The 14,071-nt window shown below is 36.6% G+C and overlaps 1 protein-coding gene across 1 annotated transcript in view; it reads right to left on the bottom strand.

The window, feature by feature from the left end:
• LOC145978585 (follistatin-related protein 1-like) overlaps positions 1–11,346 on the bottom strand; it is a 99,533-nt gene extending 88,187 nt beyond the window's left edge. Inside the window, exon 1 of the mRNA XM_083111290.1 lies at positions 11,030–11,346. Within this exon, the coding sequence (XP_082967416.1) occupies positions 11,030–11,086 (57 nt within the window). The 5' untranslated portion in view covers positions 11,087–11,346. The remainder of the gene's footprint in view (positions 1–11,029) is intronic.
• Between the last annotated feature and the right edge of the window lie 2,725 nt (positions 11,347–14,071).

The following is a 14,071-nucleotide window of genomic DNA, read 5'->3' as shown; positions in this document are numbered from 1 at the left end:
AGACTTCGGCTTATTATTAATGCTTTACAATCTGTTTCTTCCTGCGCCGTGTCAGAAGTGACTCTTTCTGAAGACACCGAAATGTCACCCCCCTCTTCCTGGACATTTTGCAGACTAACGAGCTTGGATTTACAACCAGTATAATCCTGTCTGGGACTTTGGTTGGGGGGACCCAAATCAATCAAAAAAGTTTCTTCTTGCTTCCCTCTCTTGTTAATTATTGCGTTTGTTTGTCTTTTCTCTCCCGTTCTCTCCTTCACTCTCTCCCCTGTTTTTTACCTTGTTCTTCTCCTCCTGTCTCTTAAAATTCTTCTGCCAGTCACAGTGCAGAACGTCCCCAATGGTAAACGTTTCCCCGATAAAAGTAAAATGTTCCCCCGAGAACAATAAAATACAGGGCGATTCAAAAGTGTGTAACCACCCATATCATCCTACTGGAAACCCTATATACATATATGGTGGTGTTTGAATAATTTCTAGTCGCAGAACTTCCAATAACTGCTCTTCAAGCACTACTGTTACATAAATTACGTAACCAGGAAGGGATATTCCCCTTTCAGCCCCCCCCCCTCAAATACATTGCTGCAACTCCGAAGTGCAGGCACATAACTGATGAATTAAAGGTGATTTGCAATCAGGGTGGATAAAAATCATGATTTTTATTTAAAGAATCATTTTTGATATTTTTAAATTAAATCGGATTTTTTTATTTAAATGTATTATTTTTATTTTAAAAAAACACGCTTAAAATTCCTTGTATGGCACCATGCACATAGACATATGTCTTTTGTAGAAAGACTTTTTCTGGTAAACATATCTTTTTCTGTTTCTGATACTGTATATATGAACCTACTAAGGAAATGTTTATTGAGTGTGTTAATGAAACTAATAATTTCAGTAACTTTTCTTCCATTGAAAATAACACATACTCTACAATTGTAACTTAAAATATTTTTATAGTCTTTGCAGCTGAATTTTGGTAATTTTTTTAACTATAGTTTGCAAAATATCAGCTGCCATGTATAATTACAGTCTAATGATAATGACACTATTTAAGGTTTAACATGATTAGTATCTTGAATTATTGTACCCAATATGTTTGCTAATTTTGCCTATAAAAAATTTATTGAATTTTAAATCAAGAGAAATTTAAGTGTGTTTGCAGTTTACGTATTACATTTCCTTTCATATGAGCTTCACCCAATCAGTACATAGCTATAATTTGTTTCCTTTCTCAGAGTCTAATAAACACCATTAGATGATTTCGAGATCAATGTACTTTCACCAAAGGTGATTCTGATATCTACAAAATCTTTATGTACATTATTCTATAAATTTTTAAAGTAACAAATCAGTGATTTTTTTTTTTTTAAATCTTGATTTATATCAATCTACCTTGTTTACAATTGAGGGGTCTAGTGAGAGAGGGAGTTATGCCACTTTGACAAGAAATGGAAATAAATTGAGTTTTCTAAAGCATTGCCTTGAGTCATAATTTGTATAACAAAGGGTAATTTTTTTCTGAACATATTGTTAGGTAAATTATTCAAAAGGAAAAATATGAATTTCAATATAAATACCATTTATTATGAACATGTGTGGTATATTGTTGTAGTATACCCATGTGGAAAAACCAATCTAGCACATCAAATACTTTGAACAAGGCTTAAATACTTTTGCATGAGTGTAAATCATGTTCACAGGGTTACATATGATCTACATAAAGACAACTTCATATGTCTTCTGGAGGATCTTCACTGTCCATTGTTTCTGTGGATTTTAGTTTTTGGTAAACACCATGAAGAACTGGAGGAATATAAGGCAATATTGCCATGAGATCTTTTAACTTCAGGGCTGATATTAAATCTTGCACCGGTTACTGCAACACAACCTCTGCCACTCCTATTGCAGACACCATCAGTAAGTGGCATAGCTCCTTCTCTCACTCAAAATGCTGATGAGGACGTATTCAAGAACTCAGAAAATCTGCTGCAGAACAAGCGGGAGCTATGCCACATGGTTGTAGTTCACATGATAGATGACAGATGGTAGGAGAAGACTGAAAATGGAAAAAAATAAAATTTTCAAGATTTGTGGCATAGCTCCCTCTCTCACTAGACCCCTCAATTGTGATAAACAAGATATTCGGCCTATCTATAAATACTGTATGTCTGAATAACAGACACAGCAAAACAGTTTTGATTTTCAAAATATCATTGTGATTATCCAAAGTCTCGGGCAAGAGGGGGAGTCTCGTAAACTACGTCTCGATTTTTAAAAGGACTTCCGATTACCGAGACGAGACCGCGATTTAACTCTTTCTAATTTTTCATCCTTTACTGTTGACATTAATATTTCTTTGGTATTTCATCGGTTTGAAACACAGAACATTCTCTCAGCATCTCTCAGGATACTTTGAAACAATGCACCAGTTGTGCAACTGACATAATGTAACATTGTACAAACAGTGGCGTGTCCCAAGAATTTCCAAAAGGGAGGGAATGTAGAGGGTATGTCTTCCTTTTTAATTTAAGGAAAGATAAGCTGAACCACACAAGACCTCCTGGGATGGCGTGGTATATGAACCATACTACACGCCTTTATAAACAAGCCTCTTAAACAGAATACAACGTAGGATCAGTTACCTCTGATAAGAAGTCCATACTCTTCCTGGTTCCCAAGGTTCGTAACAAGTTCTGTTCCATAAAGAAGGGTTGTGTAAACAACGTCTTAGTTTATACTTTGTAGTTCGTGTACTGGCAATTACATAAGAATGGTGTTTTCTGCCACGTTTTAAAGTTAACAGTAGGGTGACCAGCTTTCATAAGTTTTGCACGTACGTATTTCTGCATTTAAAGGAGAAACAGTGTCACTTTTGCCCCAGAACTATGCTAAACTTTATATACCAATAGAAAGTAAACTGTCCTTCCCCCAACCTCCAGATTTGGCACCTCGCCCCCTCGTTTTAAAACCCAATCGCCGCGTATGTATACTTTATAGCTGAATTTAGTTAACTACACACTTATTGGGGGAAAAAACATGCAGGATGAGAATGAGTGATGATATTGATGAAGACACACTCGCAGAGAACATCGATGATCAGGCCGGGATTCGAACACATGACCCTGGGGCCGTAAAAATACAACCAGAGAGGAGGATGCAGTAAGCCGAGGTGGAATTGCCCCTCATCCTCCCTCCAAATCATGGGCGTCGCCAGAAATTTTCCTAGGGGGAGGGTCGAATCGAAGATGTCGAAGCCACCCCCTCCCCTCAAAAATATTGTGACACAGACCAGTGGCATATGCAGAAGTTTGTCAAGGGGGGTTCACTTTAAAAATTATTGCATTATCAGTATTTTAAATTATAGCAGCAGCAGTAGTACCAGTAGCAGTTTTAGTTTAGTTTATTTTAGCATCCAATAAACGTATTACATGAATAATATAGTACTTGTTACAACCAAGTTACGTAACAGTTACTTCTAATATTAGTAGCAGTAGCAGCAGCAAACGCAGTAGTATAAGAAGCTACGGAACGTATGAAAGTTACAAATTAGCAGTTTCAGTGTTGCAAACTATGAAAGTTTCGTACCAATTTCGATATCTCAAGACCATTTTTAAACAATGATGCAAAATGAAGTGAAGTAAAGTGCTTTGTTTATAAATTGCCATAAATTGAAAAAAAGTAGATGGAAATTTCTAGGGGGGTCGACGACGCCCATGCTCCAAATACCATCCTATGTGGTGTGTGTAAAAGGGTGAGAGATAGAGACAGACAAAGAGAGATTCAGAGCCTGTGTTATTCACTGTGAAACACACTGTGGGTATGGGAATCATTATGTGCGATAAAATTAGGAGAAAAGTGTCGATTGAGTGGAACCGCTGGCAATCAAAGTGGAACCTGAACCAATGAAACTGTGCCCCGCCTATCAAATGAGGCCCTTTGATTACAACAAGGTAAAGTCCTCCATGGCGGAGTGGTTAGCACAGTGTGGTACGACGACAGGGGATTCGGGTTTGAACATCAGCCTGGGCATGAGTGTTCATTGTGAGTGTCCCTTCATCATATCATCACTCTCCCCCATCATCGCGATTAGCCAAAAGTGGATGAAAAGCGACGCTAAATAACAATAATCAAAATCAAATGAAATTGAGATGCCCTTTCTTTCTTTCTTTCTCTCCCTCTCTCTCTCTCTCGCCGTTTCCCCAATATTGTCCCATGATGGATCAACATTGAGAGCCCACCGGTGAGTGCACATTGAACAGTGGTTCAGATCCCACTGTAGGTCTAGTCCCGATTAGCCTATCTGTGAATAAAATGGAGTTAAAACAAAAATTCAAATAATTCAATTCAACATTAACATACTGGACACTAGCCGGGAATCAATCGTCAAGCTATACTCAGTCACCTCATGATGTTCATAATAATAGCTTAATAATAACATTTGTTGATTCTGTTCATATTTAGTGTAATAATATTATATTTCCATACGAAGTATAAATTTTTCAAAAAAACAATTTGGGTTGTGTGTGCATGGGATACTAAAACAAATGAGGTAGCAAATGATTAGAACACCTAAAATTGGACACAACGTTTCAGAAACAGTAAATATTCTCAAGCTCCTAGTTCCTCCAAAGTATTCACTGTTTTGATGAAATGTGAGTATATTTCCAATTGTTACGATTCAAATTTCGCACGATACAAACATGCCAGAGCTACGTATAGTGTGGTGGGCACAATCGACACAATTTAAAATTGTTAAAAAAGGATGGGGACTCAAACTAAAAAAATAATCTGCAAAAAAAAAAGCTGCTCGGGTTATATGCGTCCTACTGTCCTATCTAACTCCTATAAACAATAGGAAACTCTTTACGATATTTCTACGATTATAATCATTGTAAAAATCGAAACGCTAAGTGCTGAAGAGATAGAGGATAAATCCCATAAAGAACTATGAACTCCATGGTGGAATTTCGTTTGTACGAATAAAAGAGGTTTCCTTTCAGCGTTGAATTGGAAATTCCAGAAACACTCTTGGAAGTTTGCCAATACCTTCAGAACCATGTCAGAGCTTCTATATCCGCCTTCGTTCCAGTCGTGCTGAGAGCCTGAACACTCGACTGGTGATGACGCAATCAGTGACGTTTTGATCCACGGTTTGGAGCGGATTATATTACAGGAGTGGAGATTTTCTTTCTGATTGCCTACCGTTTTGTCATCTTGTTGACAGACTGTCAAGCAATCTAATACAAATGGACATTCCATTTCAACTTTCAATTAACGGACCAGATATACGTTAGTGTGGGAGAGCTTTTGTCGGCCGAAATTGTGCGATCAGAGAAAATTCGTGTGGCTGGATACAACGTAAATACTTTTGTTCGTAAGTGTAACAGTAAAATCAGTCCAGTGACGTAAATTATGGTAAAGTAAGCAATGTGGACAACTGATATCTCATGAATTAGTAGTTCTCAGGGGCATCGCAGAAAAGTTTCTATGGAGGGTCAAAATCGGAAAGTTGTACTTTTAAGTGTTAAATATTGACGTCACGTTTACTTGTCATCAAGATGAAAGAAACATTTTGAGAGAAACGGAAGAAACATGGCAGAAGCATAGAGAATGAGAGATATAAGGAAAAATAAAAAAAGCTGACACGGTAGAGGAGAAAAGAAAAGGCTAGAAATAAAGTACAAAGAAAATTAAGCCAGACAGAGATGGCGAAAGAGTAAAAGGAAAAAGAAAAGACAGGAAGAGAAGGAAAGAAAGAGGTTAAGCTAAATAAAATAGCAAAAGAAAGGAAATTAAAACATAAAGATGCAAGACACAAGAGAGCGCGAGAAAGAGAGAAAATAAGGAAACGTGATTCAAGGAGGAAAAAAAATAAATAAATAAAGAAGCGAGACAGAGGGAGAGGAATGGGGAGAGATGAATAACATAAGAAAATAAAGAATATGAAAAATACAAAGAGACAAGACACGCAGAGCAAGAGAGAGGACAGAAATACAGAAGTGGGACAACGAGAGAGAGAGAGAGAGAAGGAGAGTAAAGAAGAAAACGAGACATAAACAAGAGACAACAACTAAAAAGAAAGGAAAGAAGGGAGGAAGCAGGAAGAGAGAGGTACGATGCGAGAAAAGAGGAGTTACAAATGAAAGGAAGAAGGGTAAAATAAGTAGGCAACAATTCCAAAATAGTGGATCAGTGACAGTGACACCCCTTGAGGCTTCCCGCAGGTAGTACACACGGTAGAACTATATAGATGTAACAATTTGTGAACAAAAGAAGCCCAACAATAACACCTTTTCGTAAGAATCAACTCAGCTATAGGGGAAACGAGCACTTACCAGAGGCGTCTCGTGAACTCATGCTGTGCATGCTGCGCATGCGTCAATTGTGGGGAAAAAGGACAGCTTGCTCTGCGACGACATTCACGAGCATTTCTACATTCTAATTTCTTCATATATGAGAAGTATTTATTTTACACGATAGCGCTGAACTAAGCATATATTGCATTTCTTGGATCTGAAGTGACACATGCATCAATTGTGGGAAAAGAATTATTACTTTCTTTCACTTCAGATCCAAGAAATGTAATATAAGCTTAGTTCAGCGCTCTCGTGTAAAATAAATACTTCTCATATATGAAGAAATTAGAATGTAGAAATGCTCATGAATGCCGTTGCAGAGCAAGCTGTCCTTTTTCCCACAATTGACGCATGCGCAGCATGCGTTCACGAGACGCCTCTGGCACTTACCCTTAGCCACTTCTCGTCCATAGTCATGTACGTCAAAAATCATAGACAATGCATGGGTATTTAGGCTCGGATATTGAAAATCCTAAACAGTTTTGCAAAATTAAATAATGTTTAGATCATGATCTAAGCAACGTTGTCAATAAAGTTTGTGCACACGAACTATTCAATACTTTTATAAAATGCTGTCAAATATGAAAATCAAAGTTTACACCAGAAAATGTAAATTTACTCCAGGGTCTTATGTTATTGAAACTTTGATGTACTGTAAACTGAAAGGTGCATAAATTTTAAATATTTTAAGGTTACGGCAGCAATACTATCCCAAATTTCTTTGACATAATAATAATAGTCAATGGCGGCGATTATGAGGGCGTGGGGAGCAGTTGTCCCCCATTTTTTCTACATGACGATTATAACTAGGGAACGTAACTTTAGGTAAATAAATGTTTTTATTTTCTGCGATAAGATAGAGACACTCGTTTTTGCCAAAATTCTGATCATATCCTTATATGTCAACACAGTAAATTTTATTTTACCTAAAAACAAATATTTTCCAGTTTTCCGTATGTAAATACATATTTTGCGAATTTTCACTTTAAATGCATAAAATCACTCACTGACTTCAGCTACCTCGAAGGAAAAATGTTTATTCTCCGAACCTCTTTCGTATATTATGCCCAGAACTTTAAAAAAATTGTATCTGTTGTAAATGATGTCGACAAAGAAGACGCATATAGAAGTCTATAGACATTCTGCAAGAACTGTTGAAGGATCCATCCTTAATGGCATATATCTCAACAAACCTGTCCTTTCTCTCTAATTCCATACGAAAGCTTGAATCGTCCGCGAACACTTTTGCAGCTTCCGTGGCTGAAAGAACTCACTGGATCTAACGTACAAGTGCTAATGTCTAAATGTACAGACATTTTTGGGAAAAAACAAGGTTTTCAAACTTTGTGCTAAATTGCACGTGTTTTGGAAGGTAAAGTAGAGGAAGAGGAAGCTTTGGAAAACTTCAGCGTTAGTGACATTTCGTGCTTCAAATATGCAAGAATTGTTTTTGTGACGTGGAGCGATCTTTCTCACAATATTGATTGATTTAGTTTATTTTACTTCGCGTTTTGTGCCTCTAGGCTAATTTGCGAAGATGGGGATGAGTGATGAAATGATGAATGGACATTCACAAACAACCAAGCCCGACCGGGATTCGAACCCGGGACCCTTGCTTTCTCACAATATAAGATGCTTTTTAGAGATAATCGTCACAGATTTACAATGGAGAATTTGGAAAGAAAACTATGGTGATTCACTCCAACTCTTCCAAAAAATTGCTCGCTAAGAGGTAAGCCTTTAGAAACAGATTTCAGGTGTTTGCATGTAATATTTTGTTTTTGTTACCAAATGTTTTTTTTATTATTTCTGTCACATATTTTCCTGCTTTTATCACATATTTTCAACGTTTTTGACACATAAAAAATAAATATTTCTGAGTTTTTTAGCACATAAAGTTCCGTTCCCTAATTATAACCCTCTCAACTCCACCCACTCTGATACTTTTCGTGGGCACGCCCCTATAATGAACTGACAATTCGTTCTAAAATTGTTTTAGCTAGAAAACCCGGCATGGCACGATGTATCGTGAATCTTGATGCTATTCGCGTCCTGTCCCCTTCATTTCCTTTCCATGTGGGGTGGGGTGACATGATGCAATTTGTATTCATTACTCGCCAATCTTTCTGTCCTTTGTGCTTCTTCCTGTCCTTTCATTGAATTGACATGAATCAGTGTAATTCCGAGGAACAGTGGCGGATCCAGTTAAACGATTTAGTAACGGATCTGAGTGAAACTGAGAATACGTATATGACTCAGCCATACTATATACCTTCATAATCGCTCCATCAAAACGTCGAATTCGTATTTCTAAACTATTGACTGTTGCTGATTTTCAAAACACACCCGCACACACTGTTAGTCATCACTGGGGCTAGGACTTTTATGACCTAAAAATCAGCAAAATATGTAAAATAAAATATGCTCCAATGACCTAAAATTGTACAAAATATGCACTAAAATTTGAAAAATATGACCTTATAACTGTACTGTTTCAAACATCATTATCTAAATGCCGAGATATTTTCACATACGTGCTATTTTTAGTTCACTTTGTGGCGTGTGAGTTGCAATGGACAATGAATACTTTCTGTAAATTTTCAAATAAAAATTAAAAAGATTTTGCTGCAGTAAAAAAAAAAACCTCGAGTGAACATTGGAGTAAGAACGAATCCACTTCGAAAATGACTGTATATTTCTTGAAAAGAAGAAAATATACTGAATATGACCGAAAATCCATGAAAATATGCTCTATCATGCAAAAATATGCTCTTAAAAAGCGCCTTAATTTAATTAGTTTCTTCATAATATGAATTTCTATATATTTAGGAAACACATCACCCTTACCAAAATAAATATGCTAAGTCATGAAGATCCTAGCCCTAGTCATCGCCGTGTATATCAATTCATCATGAAGAAACTGAATACAATAACCAGTGTGATATTTGAAAAATCCAGTAAAAAAGGGGGGGTCAAGTAACTACTCTTGAAGCATCTGTATATTACAGTGGCGTGCCCAGGATTTTCGAAAGGGAGGGGTTATGTGTACATTTTTTAAGTAGTCAGTCCTCATTTCGCCATATTTTCCAGCCTTTCACTTTCTTTTTAATTTAGAAATACTGGACCAAAAGAGAGGGTTATAACCCCCCTGGGCACGCCACTGGTGCCCCCCCCAAATGCCCAGCAGTAATTATAAACTTGAAGTAGCTCTAAATGCCGATCTCGGTGGCGGAGTAGAGTACTAAACACAGTGTGCTGACAGAGGTTCCGGGTTCGAAAACCTGTCTGGGTACTTCTTCATTTTCATCATATCATCACTCATCCTCATCGATGAGTCAAAAGTTGAAGAAAAGCGACGCTAAATAACAAAAATTAAAGTCAAATCGAGACGCCCTTTCACTCTCTCTGTCTCATCCCGTCTCCCCAATATTGTCTCACGACCAACGTAGTGTAATCACGGGGTCCTCGGTTCGATACCCGGTGGAAGCACACGGTGGTTCGGATTCTACTATAAACTGTGTGTCCAGTCCCAATTAGCCTATCTGTGCATAAAATAGACCTAAAAATTAAATAATTCAATTCAACAATTCTGGAAACTGTCCGGGAATCAATCATTACGTTATACACAATCAACCCATGATGTTAAGCATAACTTGGCAGGGGAAAGGAGGAGTACTAGCATCCACAAAATTTGCAAATTTATTAAAATTTCAAAGTAATTTTGTTAACCTCTTCGGACCTGAGAAGCAAGGTAATGAGTATTTTTTATGGTTTCGCAAATTTAAAAGTTATTTAGTAAAATTGTCCTGGCAGCTTTTTTATGGGACAGATAACTTTTGGATTCTACCCCCCTCAAAGTTTAGCCCCAAGTTCAAATCTGCCACCCCACAAAAGTTATGATGTTATGTTAACAGCTTAATGATAGCATCTGTTCATATTTAGACCAATAGAAACCATGGACGTCCGCAGGATTTTTTCCCAGGGAGGGGCAAGGAAGGTATTTTTTTTCAGGGGTGGGCAAACAACGCACATTTTCCTCAATTATAGTATGTTCCCTCAAAAAACATTGCTTAAATTTGAATTTACCATGTTCGTGCAATAATGAACATATATTATTGTGACTGAAATGAAATTATATGTGTGAAATATATAATTTTTGGTTGATTTTCATTTTTCAGGGGGGCACGCCCCCTCCGCCCCACTTTCCGGACGCCCATGATAATAACAATATATTTCTATAAGAACTACTAATTTTCGTAAAATAGTTTAGGCTGTGTACGTACGGTACATGTCGAAACAAATGTGATTCGAAATCGTTTGAACCTCTAAAATTGGACACTGGACACAAGCGTTTAAAAAACAGTAAATATTCTCAATCTTCTAGCGCATTCAATTTTCCTTTCGCGGCATTTCTTTTTGATGAAATCTTGGTATATTTGCAATTACGATTCAAAGAATTCGAACCTAGGACCCCAGTCTTCGTAACGAGATACGCTAACCACTCGATTACGGAGGGCAGCGATTTTTTTTTGGGGGGGGGGGAGTTTACACCACTGGAGTGACATATGGTGAACAGCTGTACTTTTATCCTCGCTAAACTGCTGTAAAATTGTCAGAAATTGTTAACATAAACAATTGATTGAGCTCAGGCACATGCATTTAATACACACCTCCGTGACGGCAACTGCCAGAAGAAACGCTAGAGAAATCCAAAGAACTTGGGCCATCTCAAGATTGCCTTATTTCGACAAAACAGCTGACTGTCGACTCGCGACAATGCACACTCTTTCAGTGCTAAACACTGCACAAAGAATCAAACAAACACTAGTCACTGCATAAAACTAACACACTCGTGTTTTGAGTTGGTTTTCCCTTCTCGCCGCACTGGGACTGGTCTAAAACGACGCAACGCAAGTACAAAGGAAAACACTTTTCTGCTTCCAACGGATCGAGCGAGCACTGATCTCGATGTGCAAGGGGAACTCGACAAGCGTGACCAGTGTTGCCATAACCAGGCGGCTCAATCTACCTTTACTAGATACAAAATTTCCCTTTTTGAAACAAATTTTCCCTCCACCAAGAAAAATTGAAATGATGTTCGCAACACAAAACTTATTGATTGATTGATTGATTTGCTTTATTTTACTTCGCTTTTTGTGCCACTTTTGGCTAATTTGCAAATATTCGAACCCGCGACCCCTGGCGTCGTAGCGCGATGTGCTAACCACTCCGCCACGGGGGCCGGCTACACACAAAACTTATTGAATTATTATTATTTTTATTTACATCATAGTAAACATCAAGTTTTAAAACACCAACAGTGGCTGAATGAACGAAATTCAGAAGGAATAAAAAGATGTGTTTGATGTACAATTTACGAAAAATATACGAAATCAGTGGCGGCATTGGCGCAATCACAGGGGGGCAATTCTAAGGGGGCAAACGGGGGGAGACATTGAAGTAAAGAAAAGCAAGGCTAGCAGAATCTAAAAGTAGCAAGACAAAATGATACTCAAGATCGAATTAGTTTTCATACATTTCTTGCATTTTTCTTCCAGACGGCCCAGAGCACATGCAGGGGGGCACAGAGGGGCAATTGCCCACCTCGATTTAAAATTTTATGCAAATAAAAATACGTTTCGTAAAATTTTCTTGTTTGCTTCGCTCGCAATCCCTGCTTTTCTTACAGTATCACCAAGTTCAGAGCCGTAGCTAGGGGACGACAGGAGTCGAACCTGGGCACCGAACAATTTAAATATAAAAAGCTGTAAAAGAGAAAATGCCATGACGTCCCGTGAAATTATTTGCGCCCTATTAAATCAATATCGTTTTCAGTTTGCAAGAATTGGATCTAAAAATGTTCTTGATCGCTTCGCTCGCAATTTAATTATTTTCTGTAATGCATGGTAAATTACCAGAGAGAGAAGACTTCAAACTGTTGCTGCTAAACAGTTTTGTTTTAAATGTATGAACAATTGTTTTGAGGAAGAGGAGCACACACATGTGAGAGGCAATTTATATCATTTTTGTTGTTGGTTTATTATGAGGTCGCTCCATGTTTCATGTGTAAAACATATGTTCTACATGAAAGTTACACGTGTCATATATACAAAAAGAATAATTATATTCGTCATTTTTGGTCTCAAAAATGCAGTTTGTGTGCTTGTTTTCCATTATTAGCTAATGCTAAATTGAAGGTGTTGAAGAAATACTAGAACAAAATGCCAATAATAATAATAATAATAATCGTTTATTTTTTAAGTGTTGAGCACAGTATGAAACCTTATACAGCACTAAGTCAAATACAAATACAAAAGCACAAAGTTACACGAATAAAATACATAAGCTGCAGAATAACATAACATAACAAGTTAGCATATCCACACCTCAAGTTACAGTTTTCAATGAGATCCATTATATCTCTGATACTAATAATTGTTTATTGTTATATAATATTGTGCAATTAACTGTGTATTGTTCTAATAATAATAATGATCATATTTATTGAAGTGATGATAACGATTAAACAACCACTATGTTATACAAAATTAAAAAATTGAATACATAATTATAAAATGAAACAGTGGATCCTACAATGTTATACATCAACATAAATTCAAATTGTAGGTTTCAACAAGATCAGCTACTAAACCTCTTGCCTTGTTTAGGCATGTGAGAATTGAGATATACCTATGGGAATATCTGGGAATTTTATAAGCTATATTATTCAAAAAGTATTCACTGTCAACTTGGAAATTTAATATCTTCTCTACAAAATTTAACCTTTTCATTTTTCTTCTTTCTTCTAAGGAAAACAAATTCAACTGTGATAACCATTCAGAGTAATGTTGGTCATAGTAATTTTTTTTAAACTTTGTGCATAATAACCTGATAAAAAGTTTTTGAACTGATTCAACTTTTTGAAGGTTACTGGTTGCAGTCAAAAACCATAATTCATTTGCATATTCAAGAATAGGACGAACTATCGTTTTATACAGGAATATTAAGGTATCTTCCTTTTTAAAAACTTTCCATGAGAAAAATATATAACCAAGCATTCTCTTTGCTCTTTTGCAAATTTCTGAAATGTGCTCATCAAATATGAGAGAGGAGTCTATTACTATTCCTAAGTCTTTATGACTGTCGCACACTTGGATTTTATTTTCATAAATAAAATAGTTGGAGACTATATAATGAACTTTCTTAGTACATCTTAAAACTTTACACTTTTTCAAGTTAATTTCCATTTCATTAATCTTGCACCAATATGTCATTCTATCGAGATCAGCCTGAAGTTGAGCGACATCATTATTTGTTAAAATACTCTTAAAAATTTTTATATCATCTGCATATAGTAAACATGTGCTAGATTTAAAACATAATGTAACATCATTGATAAAAACAGCGAACAGAATTGGGCCAAGTGGCGACCCTTGAGGTACTCCACAAAGTATTTCTTTTTTAGAAGAAGTTGTTTCACCAATCTTAACAGAGAAACTTCTATTTACTAAAAAGTTGGAAAACCATTTCAGAAATCGTGGTGATAATCCCATTTGGTCGAGTTTGTAAATTAATAGCTGATGGCTGACACTATCAAAGGCTTTAGCCAAGTCAATAAATAAAATATCGGTCTGGGATTGCTTCCTAATGTTAGATTTAAGAGAGTCTATTAAAACCAATAAATTTGTGATAGTAGACCTTTTTCTAAAAAA

The sequence above is a fragment of the Lepisma saccharinum genome, chromosome 25, assembly GCF_977018435.1.
Source record: "Lepisma saccharinum chromosome 25, izLepSacc3.1, whole genome shotgun sequence".
Lineage (NCBI taxonomy): Eukaryota > Metazoa > Arthropoda > Insecta > Zygentoma > Lepismatidae > Lepisma > Lepisma saccharinum.
Note: the sequence above shows the minus strand (reverse complement) of the source record. Positions and strands in the feature narration are given on the sequence as shown.